This window comes from Protomyctophum bolini (genome assembly GCF_963924005.1).
Source record: "Protomyctophum bolini genome assembly, chromosome: 15".
Lineage (NCBI taxonomy): Eukaryota > Metazoa > Chordata > Actinopteri > Myctophiformes > Myctophidae > Protomyctophum > Protomyctophum bolini.
Window position 1 is genome coordinate 36,389,378 of NC_137876.1, and position 21,652 is coordinate 36,411,029.

The window sequence follows — 21,652 nt, forward strand, 5'->3', positions numbered from 1 at the left end:
TATTGGTTTATAATGGAAGACTGGTGTATTTACAATAACAATTGTCTTTAGTTTTAATATTCATCCTTTTTACACACACACACACACACACACACACACACACACACACACACACACACACACACACACACACACACACACGTCCATAAACTCCAAAATGTATCTGATGCGTTAATAAAACATTAGATCATTTGTCAGAACATTATTTAGTGATGATATTAAACCCTTTATTATGGTGATTTATAACTAGGCTGAATGCAGTGGCACTGCAGTTCAGTTGCAGTCTCTCTCTGCTTATTTCCATAAAAGGCAGTGATATTTTATGTTCTTTTTCCTTTTCTCCAGCCCCAAATTGTTGATTGTTCTCCTTGGGGAGTTTGGAGAAAATGGGTAAGAAAACAGAGTCTATTTGTGGGCATATACTGTCGAACATATGGCTGAATTTCTGGAGACGAAGTGACCCACGTATAGACCACTGACAAAGAGGGGGACACATCACACATGGGCAAACGAACGAATTGAAAGAAATAACCCACTGTTCTCGACTCGAGTCGTGCGCAATATTCGTGCGTCACGTAGTAGAGGTCTTAAGAATAAAGTGCAGGGGGACAGGGGGAGCCACTAGGCTCGCAGTATGAAAGGAAAAGTGGGATTGGAGCAGTGACGTTATCTGACTGCTGGAAAGAGGGAGGGAGAAAGAGGGACGGCTGGACTCCATTAGCCGAAGCCTGCCTGCCTGCCTGCCTGGGGAAACAGTTTGGGATACTTCACTTCACCGAGTTCTCTGGGATACTTTTTCTTTCTAAAAACCCTCTATACATGAATTAAAAGGGGGGAACCTGTTGGTTATCGCAACGTCGACAGTTTGAGTGGTTTTTGTGATTGGCTTGTTGCATTTGTGAAGGTGAGTGGACAGATTTACATTTTCGCCCTCAAAGCGTAGCGCGTACGCTGGTATGAATTATGAAAACATTGAGTTTTGACGTGTTTTTCCCGCACTTTAGCAACTAAATTAAATGTACGCGTCTGTTGATAGCTATTTTGCAAACGTATGCGTGCTGTTGTCCAATTTACACACACTCTCTCAAACGAACTTAGTCTTTGAATGACCGAGCAGCCTAGTCTACTCAGTAGCTCTCGTTTGGCTCTGCTTACGTAATTAACTTCTTTGCCTATTTGTAAGAGTACGTTTACCGTTACTTTTGAACAGGTGAACAAGCACATATTTGCTTATAGAACAGGAATGACGTCCTCATTGAACTTTAGCACGACCAGGCCTGGCCTTTGTTCAGTTTTGTTATTGATTTGCGTGTGTTTTGATCACTAGGTCGCTCTTGTTGAATCAAAGCACGTCGTACACACCAAAGATACATTTTAACTTTCTGCCAGTACGTGTACAAGTACAAGGGCACGTCACATTCCAACTTAATGATAGGCGACACGGTGATGTCTTCTAAAATAAGATTATGAACCGATTCGGCACACAACAAGCCTTAATTGCATGAGTCTGTCTTTGAAGAAGGTCAACGGGTTTATAGTGACTCGGTGTGATTTATTTTCCTCCACTCAACTTTTTGACTGTTTTGACAGGATGGCGTTGGACGGGATTCGGATGGCGGATGGCCATTATGCCGATGGGACATGGGAGCTGAAGATGCACGTTACCGACCTGAAAAGGGACGTGTCTCTGAGGATCACTGGGGAGATCCACATCGGCGGCGTCATGCTCAAACTCGTGGAGAAACTTGGTAAGATGTCAAATACAGTGCACACTGCATACAGTGTATTTATGCAGGACATATTTGTCAATGTGTGCACCCTCTGCAAAGTTAACTTTCTTACATTGTGACGTTCCTGGTGTTCATTTTCATTTATTAATTAATTCATAAACACTCACATTCTCACACTCAATTGCTTTTATGTGAGAATATTGATCTAAGATGATTTTCTTATGATATGCTTGATAATATGGTTATGGCCAATGATATGTTTACCCTTGACCTCTGCTCATAACGTCCCTCACCCAGCTGCGACAGGTTAGTGTGTCAATGACCGGCTGTGTTATCAGTTCATATTTCTGACTGAGGCTGTAAATTCCTCTTGCAACATGGTTACTTACTTCTCTGACAGCCAACGTAAACATAGCTGTTGAATGCACAACTGAATTGTCTCTGAAACATGGAGAGCTAAGGTTTCCATTCAATTGAGCTTCTCAAACCTTTATATGGAGATGATGCTTTCAGTCAGGAATGCTTCTGTCATTCATTGTCTGTACTACTACTGATGATATGGTGTCTACAGTAGCTACAGCAAACATGGAATGGATTGACACCATGCAGGAACAAGACTTATGAATACAATTCCATAAGTCCCTCTTATGGTCCACTAGTGCAAAATCACTCTCTCCATCTATATTCATGCATTCACATTTCTGTGAAAATCAATGCACTTGCACAATTTTGTGGTGTTAGCCAGCTCTTTCTAGCCAGCTGAACAGTGATTTTTGTGTACAGCGGATGCAGAAAGGTCAATGGTGGCGACAGTGTGCTTCAGTGAGTGACAGTGCGCTATGGGTGGATGGCACCACAAATGCTCAACATTCCTGCAGTGCTCCAAGGTTTTGTTTTTAATTCCCTGCCTGTGGACCTGTTTTTAGCTCTCCTGTTAAGAGCTCCACATAATTGAGGTCTTTGTTCTCTGTGGTCTTCTATGCTGAGCAGCAGCTAGGCTAAACTAGGCTCATATGCAACGTTGTCACCGCATGTGGGCCGCCATGAATTCACTGGACTTCCCACTACAATTTGGTTGTGCACTAGCATTGTTTTTGTGCACATGCATGGTTTCTGTTAATGCTGGACTTTGTTCTGAAGGGTATCATATTTCTTAATGTATTATTTATTATAGGTTGTGCTTAGTTGTCAGAGTGGCTATTATCATGTAATAACTGTAATAATAACCGTGTAATATGTTTTGGTTTTTATTTATTAGGGTGTGTTTAAAATTGCTAAATGGCAATTATCTACATTAGCTGCTGCAAAGATGTGAATGTTACATTGATGTTAATAAGCTCAGCTGTAGGTTTCTTGAAACAATGAATCATTCATTTCTAATGGCTATAGTGACTCTTCTACAGGCTTTTCTTTGTTTATTTTTGTGTCCCAACCTGGGGTCCAGAATATTTATGGACACTTGGACAGTTATGGAATAACTAAATCTTATCAGATCCCTGAAACTGCATCTCATCAAACATGGGTCTGCAGGCTGCATATATTTGGCGGTCCTTGACACTCAAAATGTTGGGAACCACTGCTTTGTGTCATCCTTTGGTTTTAAATGGCATGAAGGCCCCTTTTCCACCGGTTGTGAACGGGTTCTGTTCTTTTAGGTTCTTAGTCCATGAGCCAGAGCTCCAAAATTGGAACGTTAATTATGAATTGAGTGTGCAAAACCATACCTACACTAAATTGTTTAAGGTCAATATAAGTAAGTTAATATATGATAAAATATGAAAAAGCTACTACTGTGGAAGGGTTATCTTATATTAATTTACTTATATTGATCCTATAAACAATTTAATATAGGTATGGATTTGCCCACTCAATTCATAATTAACATTCCAATTTTGTAGGTCTGGCTCATGGACTAAGTAGCCTACTAAAAAGAACTGAACCGGTTCCCCAACGGTGGAAAAGGGGCAGAAGAGAACTTGGTCATTTTGGTAAAGGTCATCATTTCATTGGCAGGTATTTGTGTTGACACATCTTATCTTTCGCTGCTTCAAGCCAGTTTATTTCTCCTGTTGCTTGGAGTCTGTATGTCGACTGTTGACAAATATTTGGATTTGTCAAACGATATGTTGTTGATCACACTATTTGGTTAATTTCCTTTCCTTATGGGTACTTACTACTTAGATAAGTGCTGTATATACTGGTACATTTGAGCTATTAAAATATCAAGTTCTTTTAGTTTTCACCACTGCATGTCATGCAGTGAAAGATGCTGTTTGTGTATTTCTGCTAAATCTTTGTGCCGGTCAGATGGTATCGCACATTAATTTGACATTTCATTTGACTTCTACCTCCCTCCTGTCTTGAGTCAACAGGTTGTTTTCCATTGTAATCATTAACCCACGCTTAACATAGATTTCACACATGGAAGAAGATCACTGTAGAAGATCCTCTGTGTTAATTTAACAAATCGTACCGTAAAGAAATATAAATGAACACTGTGTACAATGACTTTGTTGTGGCACACAGTTCAACCTGCAATGAAAATCTGTTGCTTTATCAATATTATGGTCAGAATAATCCAGCTCTGCTCCTAGTAGCACATCATCTTGTGTGTGGACTGTCAGACACTGAGAAATGGACCTGTGTGTGTGTGTGATTTTTGAATTTGAGGGATGAAGAGAATAACAGACGTGAGTAGGACATATATGTTATGGAATGCAATGTTGCACAGTTCAGAACAGCCCCCCCCGAACAGCACCGGTTGGAGGCTACACACAGTTTGTGTACACATGCACGTTACTGTGGCAATGTGCACAGGGACACGTAGATACTGTAGATCACCACACAGTATTGGCAGGCGACTCCTTCGTGCCAGACAGGACGTCCTGGTGCAATAATAACCATCTGTGACCTTCTGTCTGTGTGACAGTCTCTCTCTTTTTCTCTCTCTCTCTCTCTCACACACACACACACACACTCTCAGGACATCAACAACTACTCAACAACTACTCTCTACAAAGGTGACGGACAGTGCTGTAATGTTCTCTCTGTGGCTGTGTGACATTGTGTGCATCAGTAGGTGGGTGTTTTGCACACGCATGCCTGTGTGGAACATGCCTCAGTCAGCAGCAACATCCCCTGATTGGGTTGATGATGGATTGTGCTATCCGGAGGAATACATAGTAGTATTTGTGCATGAGTATCCCACACGTGACGAATGGTTGGGTTGTGTGTGTGTGTGTGTGTGGGTGTGTTCCTCTTCCCACATCATGATGTGTTCCGATTCCAGCTTCCAGCTCTTCCTGTGAGCTACAGGTCTTCTGCTCCACATCGCAGGCCTCAGTTGGCCTTCTTCTGGAAATTAAGTAACCATTTGCAACCTGGTGTCCTCTTTTAGGCATATTATTGTAGGTGAAAATCCTTAACAATTTAACAATACACAAAGCGATGCGTTACAAGCTTGTAGATCTGCTATTTTTGCAAATAATTGCTCAACATAATTGCGACATTCGATAAAATGGGGCTTAAGTGGTTAAATAGACAAATGCCAGGAAAGCACTTTGTAGTATATCTTTATTGATCAGTGTCCATTTCCCCCGCAATGCTTCAGAGGAGAGCAGTATTTAAGCTCAACTGATTGAAATCCCCCATCACCCACCACTTCTCTCTCCCTCTCTCTCTCTCTCTCTCGCTCACTCTCTCGCTCACTCTTACCTCCCTTGGTAGTGTCTCCAAACTTTGCTCTTGTGCCAAATTGATTCTAAAAGCCTATGCCATTAAGATGTGGGAGAATAATACAAACATTTTTCAAATGCCATCAGCTGTTGGGAGTTTTATTTGATCAAGAAAAGCAGTCCTCCTTAATGCTCTGGTGCTTTTATCATCAGGTCTGTTTGTAGGCTTTAGGTTTTGGTGCACATCTACCCTGCTAATGCTATAAGAGAGTACATTACAGATGCTTGAGTTGGAAAGTTTTTTCCCCCTTATGCCTACAGCAGTCTACAGTATGTACATCAAGACTATACATCAAAAACTGTTCTCCTAATTGGGTAAACCTACTAGAAGTACCTTGTGATTCCCTCCACACTCTTAAATCATTTCACCCGCCGTGGCTTTTTCCAATAATCTGTAAAGGACCCATACGGTGGTCTGCAGTGTTTAGCCAACTGTTTGACAGAGCATAGTTTGTTTTATTGTCATGGAAGCTATTGGATTTTATTGGTTTTATTTTTGTTTTAAGTATATTGTTTTAAGGCATGTTTTGATTTGAAAAGTCTTGGTGAAAATGGTCCCTAAAGAAACCAAATATTTTGCCAGCATTGACTCAATTATTCTGCAATTATTACTAATACGGAATAATTATTTTTTTGCTGATTTTATAATGACTATTTTTGGGCATGTTTACATTTACTCCATTAAAAAGATATGGAGAAATGGTACCTCAATACCCCCCACCATAGATGATGATTACTGTCATTTCAGCTTGTGATGATCAAGGAACTGTAGCTTAAACTGCTATTTCATCTGTTCCAAGGTTAAGATTAGAAAGGCCTTAAAAATAAATGAAGTTAATGCAACCAAGTAAATGTTTTGGGAGATAAGGGCCAGCATTTTGGTTTCTAACGGTGATTCTACTGTCTGTCCTGGATGTACTGTCTCTGTTCAGCCTCAACTAGACAGCTGAGGAGGGGGAAGTGGCAGCACTGTTCTGGGCAGGAGGAGGGAATGAGGGGAGGCTCTGAGAGGGGGAGGAAAGGCAGGATCTGGAGAGTGAGGAGTGTGTAGGACCAGTCAGTCTCTCTGAGAGGGGGAGGAAAGGGAGGATCTGGAGAGTGAGGAGTGTGTAGGACCAGTCAGTCTCTCTGAGAGGGGGAGGAAAGGGAGGATCTGGAGAGTGAGGAGTGTGTAGGACCAGTCAGTCTCTCTGAGAGGGGGAGGAAAGGGAGGATCTGGAGAGTGAGGAGTGTGTAGGACCAGTCAGTCTCTCTGAGAGGGGGAGGAAAGGGAGGATCTGGAGAGTGAGGAGTGTGTAGGACCAGTCAGTCTCTCTGAGAGGGGGAGGAAAGGGAGGATCTGGAGAGTGAGGAGTGTGTAGGACCAGTCAGTCTCTCTGAGAGGGGGAGGAAAGGGAGGATCTGGAGAGTGAGGAGTGTGTAGGACCAGTCAGTCTCTCTGAGAGGGGGAGGAAAGGGAGGATCTGGAGAGTGAGGAGTGTGTAGGACCAGTCAGTCTCTCTGAGAGGGGGAGGAAAGGGAGGATCTGGAGAGTGAGGAGTGTGTAGGACCAGTCAGTCTCTCTGAGAGGGGGAGGAAAGGGAGGATCTGGAGAGTGAGGAGTGTGTAGGACCAGTCAGTCTCTCTGAGAGGGGGAGGAAAGGGAGGATCTGGAGAGTGAGGAGTGTGTAGGACCAGTCAGTCTCTCTGAGAGGGGGAGGAAAGGGAGGATCTAGAGAGTGAGGAGTGTGTAGGACCAGTCAGTCTCTCTCTCTCTCTCTCTCATCGTGACGTACCCGCAGTGCTAGAATTCCATAAAAGTCTTCGTGAAGCAGGAAATGACTTCCAGGGTTTGGCATGTTGTTCTCTGGTCGCTGCCGTCATCCCTGGATTCCCTGCAGCCTGCTTCATCTCTCGTTTGTCTCTCTCACTCTCTGTGTCTTTAAAGCTTTCTCACCTTTAACACAGTTTCTCCTACCCATTTGCGGGAAAGTTGATTTATGTTTTTTTTCCCTCCATTATTTTCTCATTAAGAATACACAGACACAAATGGTTAAATAATTGATACCGTCAACTTACACAGCCCTCGTGGCCATTCCCTTTTACATAATTAGCAAAAATAAACTTCCCCTTTTGCTTGATCAGCTGCCAGTTTCCATTAGTGTTCCCCTGGTTCAGATCTATGTATGCTGGCTTGTGAGAGTTCCATACATGGAACTACACCAAACAAATTGGTCAAGTGAGATTTTGAAAGCACATGTGGTAGTTTTACAGACGGGGGCCAACAGTTTGTTGGCTGCTGCTGTCTGTTACTGGCCAACCACACAGATCTTTTCCTAGATGTCGGGGAAAATGTATATTTCACATTTGAGATGACCTACATTTCTGCATTGGTAGTTGTATCGATTATGAATGGCAACCCATAATCATTTTTCTGGTGGGCTGTGTTAACAAGCCATATGGGAAATGTGTTTGCAGTTACCCTCTGACATTTATTTGATGTGTGTTTAGGACCGTTGGTCACAAGCATTTCTCATAGAACGGAAATGTTTAATTTGGTTTGGAGAGCCAAACATCAACAAGCAAAAAATCTGGATTAGTTGCTGTGATATTTCATTATATTCCACTCTGAGCGACTAGGTAAAACTGTTGTGGTACTTTTGTGGGGCCATGTCTTACGGTAGCCATGTCTGCTCTGCTGGAGGTGGTGGTGGCGGCTGGAGGAAGATGGCCTCTGTTTGACAATGGAGCACAGGCTTCGTTAGGAAACCGACGTGATTTAACACAGGATGCTTGACTTCCTGTGGGCTTTTTTTGTATGCCTTGTCCCTCCTGCCTTCCCTCCCTCCGTCTCCCTCTTGCAATGTTCAGGGGCCTTTTATTGAAAATGATGATGCCTTCCCAAGAATCTGTTGGGCTGAGGGAAAGGAGGGTCTTCTGTGCCTGCAAAGAGTTAGATGAACAGATGAGATAAGCCTCTCTTTCCTCTGCAGCAGTGAGCATTGAATAGCTCTCATGTCTTGCTTCAGGAGAGTGGTGACTTTCTTTGTTAGGGGGGGGCCGTATGCAATTTCTCGTCTTTCATATAATCTAGTCATGACGAGAGGTTCAGAAATCAGATGTATTGCATTACCTTGTTTTACAAGAATCATTGATCATGAGCGTGGAGCTATCCCTATCCTCAAGGTTTCACACTACAGAGTGAGAGATGGCCTGGTCAGTATGATGGCACTGCTTTCTAATCTATCTAATCTATCTAACAGGAAGTAGTTAGCCTAAGTAGTAGCCCTGCCCATGCCAGAGCTTTCCTGTTACACTGGCAATATCCTGCTGTGATTTAACAGCTACACACTTACACACACGGACAGGAGCCGCCCCCCAAGAAGAAACCCCAAACACATTCTTGTCAATTGAAAAATGAACCTGAAATTGTGGTTGAAAAACGTACACCTTGCCCGCTGTTCATTTTCTTGGAAGGTTCCTTGTGCTCTAAAAACAGGCAGGCAGATTTAATTAGTTATGTTTGGCATCTCAAACGCGCAGTGAAACCAATTTTCGCTGGGAATCTTGGACTGTTGTCTTTTTGTCTCCCTGTAGCAACAGGAGTTCACAATCCTGTGAAGAGAAATGTCAGAGCACTGCATTGTTGTTGCAACACCACACACCTGCAGGCCAATGGAGTAAAGTGATCTGGAGTTTTTTGTTTATTTCTTCAGGCTGAGTTTCATTCATTTGAAGTCTCCCCTCCCCTCAGCCTGTCTCTGTACTCTTTCCTTTCACACTTCTATAGCAACCAAATACTAGGTGTTCATTTTTTACAACCTACTGTAGGTTGGTATACCTGTACCACAACAAGCTTCTTGTAAAAGCAGTCATTTGGACGCAGAGTTGGCAAAGATACTGGTAGATAGAACTGATAGAAAGCAGATGCATTTACACCAAACCTCCTGTACCTGTATACTGGTTCCCTCATTTCTCAGTGTTCCATAATATGCTCATGCCCTGCACCGTCTCGGTTATGTTCTTCTGGTTCTAATAGTCTAGGTCACGTCAATTTCTCCAATGTATAGTCTGTGGTCTGTGTGGCAACTGCCAATATTTACCTTGGCTTTAGGCCTACCGAGAGTCTAGCTTGCATACTGGAATCTTCCCTCTACTTATAGAATCTCCTTAGATCCTCTGAGGAGAGTAGTATGGGATTGAGGGTAAAAAGTGCTGGCTATGAGGGGAAGTTTAAAGAGCTGGTGTGACACAGAAGGATACAGGCTACCTATCCTGTCTCCCTGTCCTCAGGGGTGCACACATATAGGCTACCTATCCTGTCTCCCTGTCCTCAGGGGTGCACACATATAGGCTACCTATCCTGTCTCCCTGTCCTCAGGGGTGCACACATATAGGCTACCTATCCTGTCTCCCTGTCCTCAGGGGTGCACACATATAGGCTACCTATCCTGTCTCCCTGTCCTCAGGGGTGCACACAAACAGGACTGGCTTGCAGGATGGATGCAAGGGAGGATAAGTAACGTCTTTCTGCTCCATTGCTCCATCTAAGGCCAGGAGTTGCAGAGTAATGTAATTACTGCAAGGATCGGTGAACACCTAATTGTATAAAGCTGGGCCAGGGCGAGCCCCCCCCCTATTGTTTTGCTGTGTTTGGATTATGACACAAATGGATACAAACTATCTCTCTCTGAGGAGGCCCTAGCTAATAGCCTGCTAGCCTCTCCTCCCAAAGCCTCAAAGCAAGAGAGTTACTGCTGTGCTCCTCCTTCCGAACAGATTGTCTAATACATTTTAAAGTAATGACGCTTTTTACAGCCTAGATGACCTTACGGGCTTATGCAAAGTCTAATTTAGATGGCATGTTAGAAATTGCAGAACTGACATCCTATAATGGGTATAGCCTAGTTTTTGAGGGACGCTGGCCCCTCCTATATGTAGGTTTAATGTTTGTCTTCAGTTCAATGTTTGTTTTGTAAACTCCATTGACAATGAAGGGAAGATTTGATGTATTGGCTTGTGTTTACCTTGTTTACCGTAAATCGCACTGGATTAATTTAGCATCTGCTAAATTCCCAAGTGCAATTGTTTTCCGAAACAGAACAGAGTGCTATATACTTGGCCTAACTAAAAAAATCGTGATCTGTTTTTTTATTTTTATTTTATTTTTTATCCCTGCATACAACCATACTGATACTGTTGTGAACTGGGGCGGCAGTGGCTCAGGAGGCAGAGCTGCTGTCTTGAGTCCTATCGGAACAATAGGATTTAGGTGGAAAATTAGCTTGGTTTATGATGGTGTTCTGTTACTTACCATTGTTTTTTTCCTGCATTCAACACAATATAATTCCTCAATATGGAGGCTAAATATTGTTCTCGAGACGTTACAGGGCTGTATAAAAATGGACACAAAAAAGCAATTCATGACCGGATCTATTATATTTTATTATCTTATAATAACTATTATACACAGCTCTCCAATCCTCTATAGTCAGCCAAGGAGGCTGACGGCCGCTTTATCCCTGGCTGTAAATCTTATCCCCTGGAGCTCTCAGGTGAGCTGGGACTTGGATTATTGATTCTCCCTCACCAAAGCTCCAATGGTACCCTGCCTCAAAGGGGGAAGCCTGGGTAATTCAAGGAAATCTTGGCGAGGCCAGGGCTGGAAGACAGCCCTGGCTCCACCTCCCCATGCAGGCTGCTGATGGACGACCATTGCGTTACTGTGCTTGTACAATAGCAAAATAACATTATGGCCTGTGTGGAGTTTGCGTGTTCTCCCTGTGTCCCCTAGGTAGGTACCCTCACAAAAAACATGCAGTAATCCTGGTTTCTATACTGACTCCCCCTGGTCAGCCGTGGCGCCTGAGGAGGGGAAAGGAACTGGTTGGAATAACGTGTTCTTTCCATGCGTTACATCCTACTGGGGAAACCCCCCCCTGTCAGTTGATAAGAAGAGGCCTGCTGTCCTCATGCATTGAAGGAAGCATGAGCTCAGTTTGGGGCTCTCCCCAGGTTGGGGAAATAAATCAAAAATGACACAGACTTACCAGAGAGGCCTTCAGTCCAGCTTCATAAAACTCTTATGTATTGTCTTTATGCACAGCTATGTCATTTCTCTCGGTTGTCAAATTAATTCCTGACTCTGTGCTGACTCTGTGGAGTGTATTTTGATCAACTTTATGAACCACTTTTATAGCTGGAATACACAATATCCAAAGTGACTTCCAAGCTAGTTTCCTGTTTGTGTTAACTAAGTATTCTTAGTGTATTTTGTGTGTGAATGAGTGAGCTTCCCAGAGGGAAGGACTGTGTAAGACTGTATGCCCCACAAGATTGATAGGATCAATAAGTCGGTCTGTCCCTTGACACTCTTTTGACAGCATTGACCTAGCAGCATTGACCGTGTGTGTGTGTGTGTGTGTGTGTGTGTGTGTGTGTGTGTGTGCGCGTGTGCGCGTGTCTGCAATCTGAGAACCCATCGTCAAAAATAAAGGAAAAACGGAGCCCTCTTTTCCTTTGAATTCTGTCTCGAGACTGTGACACAGGTCACAGCCAGGGTGAACTCTTGTTTCTCATTTCCCATAGCCTAAAAGGCCACAGTGACCTGGGTGAGTGTCCCTTTTCATACATGCAGGATAAGCTAAAATTAGATGTCTTGAAAGGTTTCAGATTCTTCCTCTCCCAGGAGGTTTTGAGTTGAAAGGCTGTATATCTTGCATATTTAATGTCTTTGTGGATGATAAATGGTTGGTTGGTCTTCGATCGCTTATTGGAAGGAAGCTGAACAGCCGTATAATAGGCACTGAAATAAGCTTTGGCTTTGCTAACCTTGTTCAGCTGTGGGCCTGTCGATGGAAGGCACTTAACTGTGCAAGGGAGGCGACGTGAAAGGAACGGATTAAAGGAAAAAACGTAGCCAGGTCAGGGCAGTCAATAACTACCGGTCAGAAAGAATAATGTAAAGGTCTAGTTTTACCAGAATTAGATCATGCACTATCATGGTGTTTTTGGACACTGAAATTGGAATAAATGCTAATGCTAGTCAATGTTTTGGGCCATTCACTACATGTCCGTCTTCTCTTCACACACACTATCTGACAATCATTTCCCCCTCAGAGATGGCACTTTATGTAGACTTAGATAGCATTTTAAACAGATTTATAGCATGTTACGTAGACGGCACTAGAATTGCATTTCATAGTCATAGCACTTTATAGTACATATGTATTTTGTGTGTGTGTGTGTGTGTGTGTGTGTGTGTGTATATATATGTTTCATGATATAGATACTCCACTGTTACGTTCTTAGCTTACGCATGTTTCACTACTTTCTATTTATGTGATGTATGCCATGCTTTTGTTATTGCTTAATGTAAATCGCTCTGGATTAAGAGCGTCTGCTAAATTGTAAATTTCGTCATAATTATCATCATGACTACTTGTTGCTTCAGTCATTGTCTTCAGTACAAGCACGGTCGGGTGCCATTGAAAGCACTGTATCAGCTTTCAATCTGTTCAGACCCTGGCATGACCCTGTACCTGCCATGCAGATACCGTCATTGCTTGTCTTAAAACATACATACTATCTACCTTCCGGCTTCCGTTGCAACAAACTGTGAGTGTTTTCGTGCTTGCCATTCCCAGTAGATCTAATTTAAGGACAATGAACAACAGTTGTCTAATGCATCTTCACTTGTCGATACCGGGCCGGCCTTCACCCTGTGCAGTCTAGAAGTATATTTAGGAAGAGCTGCCCTTTCATGTTATGTACGTACATGTGCCTACTATATGTGTATGACAGAATGGAAAAGCAAAAGGGAGCTGGCGCCGTCTTTGTTGTGTGTAAAAACATACTGCTGCCCTCACAGCGTCAACAAACAAATCGCCACGGAAACGGCATGATCCAAATCACTGGGCGGGCAGGATTGATTTAATCAGCTGGTGGGTGAAAACCTTAAGTTATAACCCTCATATTGCAGCTATACTGCTGCTTCTCAGTCACACATGTACTGTAATAAAATACTAACTTATCCTTCAAAGAGAGACATTGAAGAGCCGTTATACTTCATGTATTGGGCTTGGAGTGTTTTTGCTAAAACCTGCTTCCAGACATCTGTCAACTATCACAGCTGTTGTTGATGTTCTACAGCCTTGTGGTTGAAAAACAAAGGTCACCCAGGGCCAGTAGACATGGGATTGGATGGTATGTTTCAGCATTCTTGTTTTGTTGCCATGTCATTTCTGCACAAAAGTGCACTGTCACGTCGGTCTAGATGTAAAAGTCAGAAATATTTTCTCTTCATTCATAATTAGATTGAGTGTTTTCTTTTTTTTAGGTTCATAATATATGGTGTCTCTTCACCATATTTTTGTCTCTTTGCCGTTACGACCTGTTAAAGTTCCATCCTCTGCTCATCTTCCAGTGTTCTTCCTTAACCCGCCTTTTCTTAATTTCCTCTCTCTCTCATCTCATCGCTCGTCCCCCCCCCCCCCCCCCTCTCACAGACTGGCCTCCATAAACATGGCTGTCAGCTAATGTAAACACCATCCACTCCATCTTGGATGGGAAGGATGATAGAGAGAGGAAAGAAGGGTGATAGAGAGAGAGAGTAAGGGAGGAAGGGAGGCAGGGAGAGCGTTCACTTCAGATATGCAGATATGTTTATTTTCTTTTTCTTTTTTTCTTTTTTACATCTGAGGTAAAGCAACATGCACACTGTAGTACATCCTGACCATTCCCACAAAGCTGTGCTTTTTGTATTAGTTAGTCGGTAGTAGTTACTTTAAGGATGTTGGGGCAATACGGCTGTTAGTGTTTCTACTGTGGTGCTAAACGGTGTACAGACTAGGGGGACTGGGGATGGGAGCTGTTATCCAAGGCTGTGCTAATGGCTGTGGGGGATAATAGTGAATGAAATGCACTCCATTTGACAGCACTTATGGATTAATATTGCTCATTAGAACAACACACACACGCACACGCCCAAACATAGCTGAGGTAATGCAACTAATGAATGGATAAACATACCCTCCTTCCCATTTGACAGATATGCATGTGTAACAACCCACCACACACAAACCCACCCACACACAATCTTCATCTCCTCTTTCACGTGCCCACAGAGGTCATAAAATATGATTTCCTTCTCCCTTCCCCTCCCCTCTTCTTTCCATCCCTAGCCCCCAACATACACACACACTCACACCAACCTACTGAAGGACTGTGGGTCCGCATTTAATGCACCCAATTACTTAGGCCCTGGCCTCATCTGGATGGTGCATTACGTCAGGCCTGGCAGGCTGTATTTTTAGCTGGGAGATGCCATAGGCCCGCTGTCCCTCCTACTCTGCAGATTGAATTACCAGCCTGTTATTGAACGAAACCAACGGATGGCCAGCAGAGCAGCGGTCATCCAATCACATTGTCAGGCAATTGCCTGATGTCACAACGAAGCACATTTGGAGGGCCACAGCCAGTGAGGTTTGGCGATGGGCGGGGGAGAACCACAGAAGGGAAAAGGTTGTTGGCAGAGTGGTGAGACATGGGGGTGTGTGTGTGTGTGTGTGTGTGTGTGCGTGGCCTTGTTTGTGTTGGTCACACATCATGCGCATATACAGAAGCTCCTATAGGACTATAATGTGGACTGTGGTCTGGTCAGGACACGAGCTGCCAAAAGTTAAATCTTGAGTAGCTGCACCGCAACACTCTCAGACACCATAAATGACTGGCTTGTAAGAGGAAAAACTGTGAGGAGAGCGCTATGAAAATATGCTTGGGTCTATTTTCAATTTTCCTCCGCATGCTCCCCTCTCATTATTTCGGCCTTCGATAATGGCTTACACTTTGGGGAGCAGTTTCTGTGATGGGAGCAATGAAGTTGTACTCTGCACAGCTGAGACATCAGAATGAACTGTTGACAGCTAGACCCCATGCTGCTGCTGCGACACACACACACACACACACACACACACACACACACACACATTCCTCAGAAGAAAGCCAGGAATGTTGTCAGTCAGATGCCAAGTGTTTGCCCCAACACTCTTAAGCTAACAGCTTGACAAACAACTCTCATTATCTTCATCCTAGCACGTCACAATGGCATCTGAATTTAAGATGCTGCTCTTTCTTTCTTCCTTTGAAAGGTTCCTCTGTCCTAATCAAAAGTGTAGGCTAATCGCCTGGTCTCTATCTTCCCCTGCAGAGCTTCGGTTTGCTTTGCTTGTTTACTTCTCCTAGGGAGACTTTGAGTCATTCATCGCCCTATTCATTTGGGCATCAGAAGGGATCCGCCGGAGATCGTCAGCGCTTATGGATGCCCCTATTTATGTTGAGGTCAGGGAAAACAATAGTAGGACATGGAAACGGAAGGCTATCAGAGTTACCATGGCACCCTGTGGTTGATTGACAGCTAGCAAGAGGTCAACATGAGGTGACATTCCAGATCAGCATGCTAGCTTTAATATAGTTTTCCACGCCTTTCATTATAAGTGTCACATTATTGTGCTTCACTAATCTTCCATTAATCTATGTCCTTGTGGGGAAGAATTATTTTGAGATACAATTTCTTTCTTTTATTTAGGGTTTATAGACATATTCAAATAAACAGAAACAAAAACAAGACGCAACATAGTACAAAGGCAAACGTCACAACCACACAGAACTTAAAAAAAAGTAAAATCATATAAATAAATGACTCAAATAGAACCTTTTACTTGGGGATACCGTTAACTTTTCCATTCCATTACTCTTATTATATTTCACCTCTTTTCCATTTATATAGCGACCATTTTTCCCATCTTTTTTCATAGAGGTCTTCTCTTATTCTTATTTTGAATTTGTGTCTTGTGTGTTATCCCCCGGGCCCCAGCCATATTTAGTTGGCCTTATACTGTAACTAGCTAGTTTTTGTAGCATCCTTGAATCCAGTTAGTTGGTTTGGCTTCAGAGTATTGACAATCCATTAAGGCTTTAAGAGGTTTTCAAGGTTGTCCCAGAAGTTTTGTCTCTGTTATAGACAGGACCAGTGGTGGTGAAAGATTTCCAGCATTGAAACAAGAGGTTGGTTTATTTTCTCAATGAGGTTTACTTCATGGCTTGCAATATTGTCCCAATATTCCAAAAGTAGGCTACTCTGAGAGTCGGCACTTGTAGGCATATATACTATATTGGTTATTACTTGTTACTTGCGCAAGCAGAGCGCACAAGTGAGGTGGTCGTGCCGTCTCTTTTTATGTGTATGCCGTGGTATATAATTATATATACTGATTTTGAGAGTGACGTAATGAAGATATGTATCAATGCCGGGGTATAACTGGCTTTCGATGGTGACGTAATAATGATTTGTTTCAGTGTCGGGTGGATTAAAGGTAATGTCTCTATGTATACATGTATGTAATCTTTATTACATCACCATCGAAAGCCAGTTATATCCCGGCATTGATATATCTTCATTACGTCTCTGTCACATGTGTCAAAAAACGAACCGGGGCAATTTTAATGCAGTCACGCAACGCGGGCAGTGGAGCCACCCTTCATTGATTAAAAAGGGAACATTCCCTGACGGTGACGAAGACGCGACGCTGACGCGCCTGGTGGAGCCCCAGTGTTACACCTCATTCTGAGCACGACCAGGGACATGAGCTGGTATCCGGAATACGCAGTTCCAGTAAACACACAATAAACAGAGTAATACAGAATTTGAAACCATTTAGACTAGGGGACTTATCCAGACACAGTGACTCAGTGCTTGAGAGACAGACAGACAGACAGACAGAGGGAAGCTAGATTGAGACTGCATAGAGGGGGGTAGAGGTGATGAAGGGGGGGTGTGGGTGGAGGAAACTGGACACGGCTTAAGGAAGTTCCTTCCTGGATGAATGCCTGCGTGATGACATCACTATTCAGGAGAGCATCTAGTAGTAATACACAGCAATATGCAATCTGACTCACATTTTCAGTACAGTACTGATTCCTGGTGCCACATACTTGCATACTAACTTATTGCATACCAGACGGTGATACCACTCCTATACACACAAACACTAATGTCCTTTGCTCAATAATCAAACATGGCTAGGGTGTCTCAAATGTTTTCAGTCTCAGATTCTAAAAATGATTAATCTATAAGTGAATGACTTTGAGACCCATGACCTGCTATTTTGTTTTCACTGTGTATTTATTGTTTTGACGCCAATCTTAAGATATTGAGCTGAATGTTTGCCATTAGTCGGGTCAATAGATATGCATCATCAAAGACACGTGCTGCCTGATAATGGGTCTAAAGGAACACTCTGTCTCTCGTAAGGCAGGGGATTGAAGCATTTTCTGCTCATCCTGTAGGCTTTGATGGAATTCATAGATCAAAGCAGCTGAACCCAAGTACACAGCCCATCACAATACTGCATTTATAGAAGTCAGTGCAAGGTGATCTACAAAACAGCTGCTTTGAGTTCCTCAAATCCCTGCGGTTTTCACCTTCCTTCTGAAGTTGGACATACAGACGCACATGCACACGCTGAGACCCCAGGTCCATCACCATTGTGTTGAGCCCTTACCAAGCGGAGCACTGGGAGCGGAGTTGGGTTTTGGGTGGCATGTCTCTGCTTTAGAGGGATCGTGGCTTGACTGTAGAACAAAGAGGGATGTATGAACCTGATATCCCTGCCGTGTCACTCAAACAGTAACCTCTTTCACACTCTCAGTCCTTCCCCCTCCTCACTTTGACTTTACCCCCTTGGACCTCCCTCTGTTTCGCACACACTCTCAAATACACCAGGAACTCTATGGAATCCCCTCCTCGAACGTGACCCCCTGCCCGGGAGGGACATATTGGTGATGTCAGGTCACTATAACGTAGCATGACACTTCTAGAGGGCTCTGCTTACACGTTCATTGTCTCTACATTCCAGCGTGTTAAAGCCCGTTGGCAGTAGCTTGGTATTGGCATCATATGAATAGTAATCAGCATTGATTTATAATCAATCTGGATCAAACATAGAGGAGCCAGGTAAGTGTTCTGGGCTCCATGATGTGACACTGAATTGATTAATTGAATACTTATATTATATCAACATGATATTCTAATAAATATAGGATTGTGCTATCAAGGTGTCCAATGTCAAGGAGTTAAACTATGTTCTTTAACTCTATGTTCTTTTAGTTTAATTTTGGGTAGCGACTCGAGAACCTTTGTCTTTTGCTAGGTAATGCCACATCTTTGTAGCAGCATAGTAGAATGCTACCCATGTTTTAGCCAAATTAATTATGAATTGTTGGCGTCCTAATGTTGATAAAACAATGAAAACCACAGATGGCATCATTGTAGGCCCCCCATCAACTCAGGACTTGTATCTTCCAAACTTGAACGCCCCCTGCAGTCGGCATCAAGCGTATAATCAATTTTCCTACTACTGATGGATTATGCAACGATAACCACTGTACTCTTGTCTCCACCTCCTAGATGTGAAGAAGGACTGGTCAGACCATGCTCTGTGGTGGGAGAAGAAGAAAACCTGGCTGCTGAAAACCCACTGGACCTTGGACAAGTATGGCATCCAAGCCGATGCCAGGCTCCTGTTCACACCTCAGCACAAGCTCCTTCGTCTGCAGCTTCCCAACATGAAGCACATGAAGGTCAAGGTGAACTTCTCTGACCGAGTCTTCAAGGCAGTCTCTGACATCTGCAAAACCTTCAGTAAGTACAGTAACATGCAGGACTTGTATAGGACGATATATGATGTTTCAAATATGAAACAAGAAAGGTCACTCGGGCTGTGCCTGATTCCCAGTGGGTGAGGAGTGAATTATGAGTGAAATACTGTATGACAATAGAATGGAGGATGGATATGATCAGGAACGAGTACATCAGAGGGACATCGCATGTTGGAAGTTTTGGAGATATAGCCAGAGAGGCCAGACTGAGATGGTTTGGACGTGTACAGTGGAGGGATAGTGAGTATATTGGTACTAGAAGGATGTTGAGGTTGGAAGTGGAACTGCCAGGCAGGAAGCCTAGAGGAAGAACAAAGAGAAGATGTATGGATGAAAGAGGACATGAAGTTAGTTGGTGTGAGAACAGAGGAGGTAGAGGACAGGGTGAGATGGAGGCAGATGATTCGCTGTGGCGGCCCCTGAAGGGAAAAGCCGAAAAGAGAAGAAGACCGTAGAATGGAGCATGGATTTTGTGCTCAAAACCTTAATTCCTTTGGCATGCTCATATCAAACAAACGCTGTTGGTGGTGTCTTTTTTTTTTTTAATATATATGTTTATTGGTAGTAGTTTTCAACAATGTAGTACAGTTTGAACATACAATTTTTTTCTCCCTCACCCCATCCCTCCCCCCACAGTTATCGTCATCATTAAACAATATAGAAAATAACAATTGAGTACAGACATACAAAAACAACCATGTATATTTGACATAATAATATGAACAGTAGGAAACAAAAATAATAATTTAAGCACAGATGACAAAAACAATAACAATATAAATAACAAAAAATAAAATAAAACAAAACAAATACAATTATGAGTTGGGTTATTTGAGTTCAAAAGAGTTACAAGTTATGTTGGAAAATATTGTGTTGAATCGGAACATTGTCATACAGCACCCTCTATTCTATACAGAGTTCTATCGTTACGAGGAAGCAAAAAAAAACACACATAGTATTGGTTCAATTAGTCTGTCGGAAGTACCCTCAGATTCTCAAAATAGGTAATGAATGGTTGCCAGCTAGAAAATAACCTTTCTGTTGAACCTCTAATTGTAAACTTTATTTTTTCCAATTTTAAAAATCCCATAATATCCTTAAGCCACATAGCTATAGAAGGGGGAGTTGGGGGTGGATGGTGTCTTCTGCTCTGATGGGACGTCCAGTAATAGGTCTGTTGACGTGCTGTTGGAGCCAGAGACCAATCGTTCTTACTGCTGTTTAATAAACAGAGATTATCACTCTGACTCAGCCACACACGTGCACAAGACCCATGATAAACATGTACACTGCGCAACACGCACACAACTGTCCAAGTGTCCATGTACACTGCACTAGAGGTACACAATTGTGAATGTACACTGCACTAGAAGCACAACTATTTATATACAACATGCATGCGCCCAATCTTTCTTTCTCTCTCTGACCATCGCTATTCTCTCGGAACAGACTGTTGAGTCACGTCAATAAATTCAAAGGAAAAGATGGCGCTGTTTTTCCTTGATTTGCCGAAGGGTTCTCAGATTGGATCATCACTGACTGTCTTTTTCAACCTTCCAGCCCATATTAAAGTGCCCATATTAAGTGCCCCCCCCATGGGCCGAGTGGCTGAGTACCACCTAGAGGTCCATTATCAATATTTTCTATCAACTGGTACCCTGCTGCCCTGTCAGAGATGTGAAAGGTCACTCAGTGGAGCTCAAAGCCCCCCTTGACCCTGTAACACACCCACTTTTCCTAACTTGCTCGCCAGTCACTGTCTCAAGTAGAACATCCAGGTGTGAAGATCCCCCCCACATTGGCATTTTTCCACAAGGCAGAATTTTGCAGCTCCAATAAAAGGGGTCATGCTTTTATTGGCCTTTTTTAAGGCAGAAATGGCCAACTATGCAGTTCCATGAAATGAATAGAACAAATAGCAGATTCAGTGGAACATAAATACACAAAGATTATTTTTCAAAAGGGGAGGTACTGCAGGGTAGAAGCACGTTGTGCAGCTCTTGGTCTGTCCTAGTTTGGAATGTGTCTACCTCTTCTGTAATAAATCTATTTTAGCTCCACAGAAATTCAGGACAAATTGCTTTTGGCTGACTTGGTGCATGCCGGGATGTCGCAACATGACTTACGGTAGCGATGAAGGCCCATGGTAGTGTAATGCATCACTACTAACTTGCATCACTAATGCACTTACCTCACTTTTACTCTCCCCCACAGTCACCAACCGGAAGAATAACGTTTATTCTCAGATTAGCAGGAAATATTCTCCACACTAACTTGAATTTGGACATCATGTCATATGATTCTTTTTGTCCAACTGGTCTACGATAACCTGACTCCGCCAGCTGGTGGCAGCAGTGAGTTCCTCCTCCTACTCCAATCTGGTCCCACTGGGCAGAGACGATGTACTCCGATCAAATGCTGATCGGAGCGATATGCTGCCGCTAGAGGCGGGATCAACGCAAGGAGGAGGGAACTTGTGAACTCAATACTGCC

General features: G+C 43.1%; 1 protein-coding gene across 4 annotated transcripts in view; it reads left to right on the plus strand.

Annotated features, from left to right (window-relative positions):
- The first annotated feature begins 646 nt into the window (after positions 1–646).
- fermt2 (FERM domain containing kindlin 2) overlaps positions 647–21,652 on the plus strand; it is a 49,000-nt gene continuing 27,994 nt past the window's right edge. For all 4 annotated transcript variants that reach the window (XM_080783504.1, XM_080783505.1, XM_080783506.1 and 1 more), the window contains exons 1-3: positions 647–904; positions 1,591–1,748; positions 18,909–19,142. In XM_080783504.1, coding sequence (XP_080639630.1) covers positions 1,592–1,748; positions 18,909–19,142 — 391 coding nt within the window. In that variant the 5' untranslated portion in view covers positions 647–904; position 1,591. The remainder of the gene's footprint in view (positions 905–1,590; positions 1,749–18,908; positions 19,143–21,652) is intronic.